This window comes from Poecilia latipinna, unplaced genomic scaffold (genome assembly GCF_001443285.1).
Source record: "Poecilia latipinna isolate Pla-1442-1.1 unplaced genomic scaffold, P_latipinna-1.0 Scaffold4028, whole genome shotgun sequence".
NCBI lineage: Eukaryota > Metazoa > Chordata > Actinopteri > Cyprinodontiformes > Poeciliidae > Poecilia > Poecilia latipinna.
This window is the reverse complement of record NW_015116644.1, coordinates 55,392-59,230: the sequence shown is the minus strand read 5'-3', so window position 1 is coordinate 59,230 and position 3,839 is coordinate 55,392. Positions and strand designations below refer to the sequence as shown.

Here is a 3,839-nt window from a genome sequence, read left to right as displayed (position 1 = left end):
CCCTAGAAGGAAACAAACACTCCCAGTACAACACTTTCATCCTATTGGCTGAGAGGTTGCTATGCGACTGTGCCAAAAGCCAGTTCCATGTTTCATAAGTGAGTAGAGAGTCCAAGCAGAGACCAAGTCTGAACGCCAGGAGAAGTTTTGAGTACAACAAGCATTACAAGTTTTGAGACGAAAGACATGAAGTCCTGTTTTCAAAATAAAAATGTAAGCAAAAGTATTGTAATGAAGCCAACACACCACCAGCAGAACTAAAACACAGAATTGTTACAGTATAAATGCTTTGAGAACAAAAGGCATAAAATCCTGTTTTCAGATTGAAATGTGTGCTCTTGAATTATGGCAGGAAAATTCCACCAAGTGAACAAGAGAGCTTTGCAAGCGAAGATTTGCTCCGAGCCTCTGCTGAGTCTCTACTCAGTGTGAGCGCACTTTAACCTAACTTTAGTACTACCAGGCGGTTTGTACCACTGTTGATGGGTTCTGCGCTGGAGGTGAGCGGTTGTGAATAGAAGTTACTGCAGAACCTCAACTGCTAACTAGAAAAATTGCTGTTCCTAGAGAAACAGCTGTGAGAATGCATATGTGCAGAATGATTGATGCAGAAATGCAAGAAACATGAGAACAAACAGTAGAAGTAGAAAAAAGCAGAAGAAAGCTACAGTCATACATTGCAGAAATATTTTGTTTAGTAATGAAATTTAGCAAAGGTATAGTAAAATTTAGCAGAAGAAGCAGAAGTTTGTGTGCAACTTGAATTATTTGAAAAAGTCAAAAAGTGAAACAGAGCTTAATAAATAGCATAATTAGCACAGGAAGTGGAAATTAGTACAAAACCAGACATATTTGAAACCGTTGAACAGTGAAACATAGCAAAAAGCATAAATTAGCAGAAGCAGAAATTAGTACAAAACCAGAAATATTTGAAGAAGTGAAACATAGCAAAACAAATAGCATAAAGGAGCAAAAGAAGCAGAACATTTTTATATTTGAATCGACCGAAAAATGTGAGCAGGATCTTAATAAGTGAGAATGCAGTAATGCATTCTCATTGATTAAAAGATTCGGCTCATAGCATTTGGAGCTCACAAAATATCACATAAACGTAAGTGAAAATACTGTACCAACAATTTGGACCGCAGCAAAAGCCAAACATGCCACAATTAAATAAATCAAAATATCCCAAAAGCATCAGCTGACTGGCATAGGGGCTACCGAGAGACTCCAGCTAGATTCCAGCACAGAGATTCGCAGCGCAGCAGCTTGCTCTTCATGCAGGGCTGGCCCAAGGTAATATGGGGCCTTAGACAGAATCATGACTTAGGCTCCATGATCCCCTCCTACTAAGAACCTCAGCATCACTAACAGTGATTAAATAGGGATTTACTGAAGTCTTTTGACAGGGAGCCCAGATTAACCATTTTAACTCACTGTAGTTGTTTTACAGTTATGTCTCTGTGTTGTAGAAATCACTACTTGTTTGTTTCTGACCTCAGGCTGAGCCTCAGCCCATAACAGAGGTGGATCTCTTTATCTCCACTCAGAGAATCAAGGTGCTCAATGCAGACTCCCAGGTAAACATTCAGACGGACGCAAAACGCAATATAGCATCCTCACTGTTTTAACAGTCTTATACACTGCCTGTTGCACATTTTGATATTAGCTGAACTGCCTTTAGCTTTAATTGGCATTTATTTCTGTCCAAACTTGTATTGTTTTTCACCAAGATCCTGTATAGATGATGGTAGTCAGGCTGCTGCACAAATTCTTCTCCAGTGCATCCTAAAGATGAAATTAATGTCTTGACTGTGTTATCTCATGCTCCTTTTAGTAAATATAACCCTGATATTTATTAGAAAGCCCTTGCAGTCAGGGAGGAAGGAATTTCCAAATGGAATAACCAAGATAACTAGATTAGGAAGGGATTACACTGACCCTGTTTATATTGGACACTAATGGTCATCCTGGGTGATTATATCATGTCCATGCTGTGAATAAATTCATATCTCAAAACATTTTCTGGAGAGTTATTCTCAGACCCCGCACTTAAGTGGCAGAATTAATACCTGGATATCTCCGAGTTTACAAAAAACATTTTGTAACTGTAAATCTCTGACAATTTTCAAATATTTCTACGCTTTCTAAGAGGACACTCTAAAGAAGTGTTTCCCAAGGCACACATGTTTTGGATGTTTCCCTGCTTTAATGCACCCGATTCAACTGACTGAAGTTCAGCAGACACCTGTTAATCACCCATCAGCTGAAATCACCTGGGTGAATCAAGGAAACACCTAAAACATGCAGGGCAGTTTGCCTTGAGGGCCAGGGTTGGGAAACACTGCCCTTTTTTTATTTTATCGATCAGTGAATTGAGGAACTGGAGTGAGCTTATTTGGACCTTTTTGGGGGGTTTATGTTACCTAAATTATAGTTAAATATCCTATCAATCACATAAGAATATGAGCTTTATGGTCTTGTGTGATGCTATCATTCACCATTACACACTGCTAAGGCCGGGGGTGTATAAAACACTTGACAGATGCCAGGGAACTGTAAAGTCAGTGGAGGATAAAGTCTTTAGCAGAGTTCGGTGCAGTCAAACATTTTTATTCTCACTGTCTGTTGAGCTACATTTAAAAACAGCCACAACAGTGTTAAAAACAATAATACAGTGCAAGTGACATATCACATTAGTGATTTTACAAAAACATCAGTAAATTGTGGATGATGCCATCAGCATATGGAGTGTCTCAGTGTTTCTTTGCACTATGAGGCTAACTGAAGTCTGATCCCGTCAGATGAGAATTACCAAGCTTTAGTCTGTACTTTTATCTCATTCTGTCAGGATGAAAGTTAATACCAGGAATGGACAGATCCAAAGATCTTGCAGCAGCCAAATGAAAATGGGCTTAAATCAACTGATTGACTCATGTTGCCTTCTCTTGTAAAACATCTAATAAAAAATGCCCTTCTTGTTTTAATTTATAATTGTTACATTTAATTTGTTTTCTGGAGATCATGTTAAAACATTCCACTTTGCAGTCACAATCTGTTTTGAGAACCACAAAATTATTTTATTTTTATTTTTTGGTTTGTTTTTAAGGAAACCATGATAGACAATGCTTTGCGAACCATCTCCTACATTGCTGATATTGGCAACATTGTGGTTCTGATGGCCAGGAGAAGGTTGCCTCACTGTGACTCTCAGGAGAATGTGGAGGTTTCAGACCCAAGTCAGGACAGTAAGCACCAGCACAAGATGATTTGCCATGTGTTTGAATCTGAAGATGTGAGTTCTGTCGATTATCATGGCATTTTAGCTAATTTTATGTTATCTCCCTTTGGGTTACTCTTGAATTATTTATTTCTAAGTTTGTAATTTTCCCAGGCTCAGTTGATTGCCCAGTCCATTGGTCAGGCTTTCAGTGTGGCATACCAGGAATTCCTAAGGGCAAATGGGATCAATCCTGAGGACCTTAGTCAGACAGAATACAGTGACCTGATGAGCACTCAGGACATGTATAATGAGGATCTTGTTCACTTCTCCAGGTCTGAAAACTGCAAAGATGTAAGTTGGCAATGAATTATTCAATGATATTTTGGATTCTATTTTTCTTTGTCAGAACTACTATGCATAGAAGAAAAATAATTAATTTGACATACTGTTAGTATTATCTTACTGGGTTCAAATATTCATCCTTCAGGATGCAGTTTTTCAAGTTGACTGAAAAATAATAAAAAAAAAATACATAAAGTGGGTCTGTTTCAATCTTTTGTCTTTTCCCACGGCCAATTTCCCCTTTGTTAGGGGAGATTGACAGCAATCTCCCTTA

The 3,839-nt window shown here is 38.3% G+C and overlaps 1 protein-coding gene across 1 annotated transcript in view; it reads left to right on the top strand.

The window, feature by feature from the left end:
• The first annotated feature begins 722 nt into the window (after positions 1-722).
• LOC106942078 (amyloid beta A4 precursor protein-binding family A member 1-like) overlaps positions 723-3,839 on the top strand; it is a 10,960-nt gene continuing 7,843 nt past the window's right edge. The window contains exons 1-3 of the mRNA XM_015025255.1: positions 723-1,580; positions 3,110-3,295; positions 3,395-3,574. Coding sequence (XP_014880741.1) covers positions 3,116-3,295; positions 3,395-3,574 — 360 coding nt within the window. The 5' untranslated portion in view covers positions 723-1,580; positions 3,110-3,115. The remainder of the gene's footprint in view (positions 1,581-3,109; positions 3,296-3,394; positions 3,575-3,839) is intronic.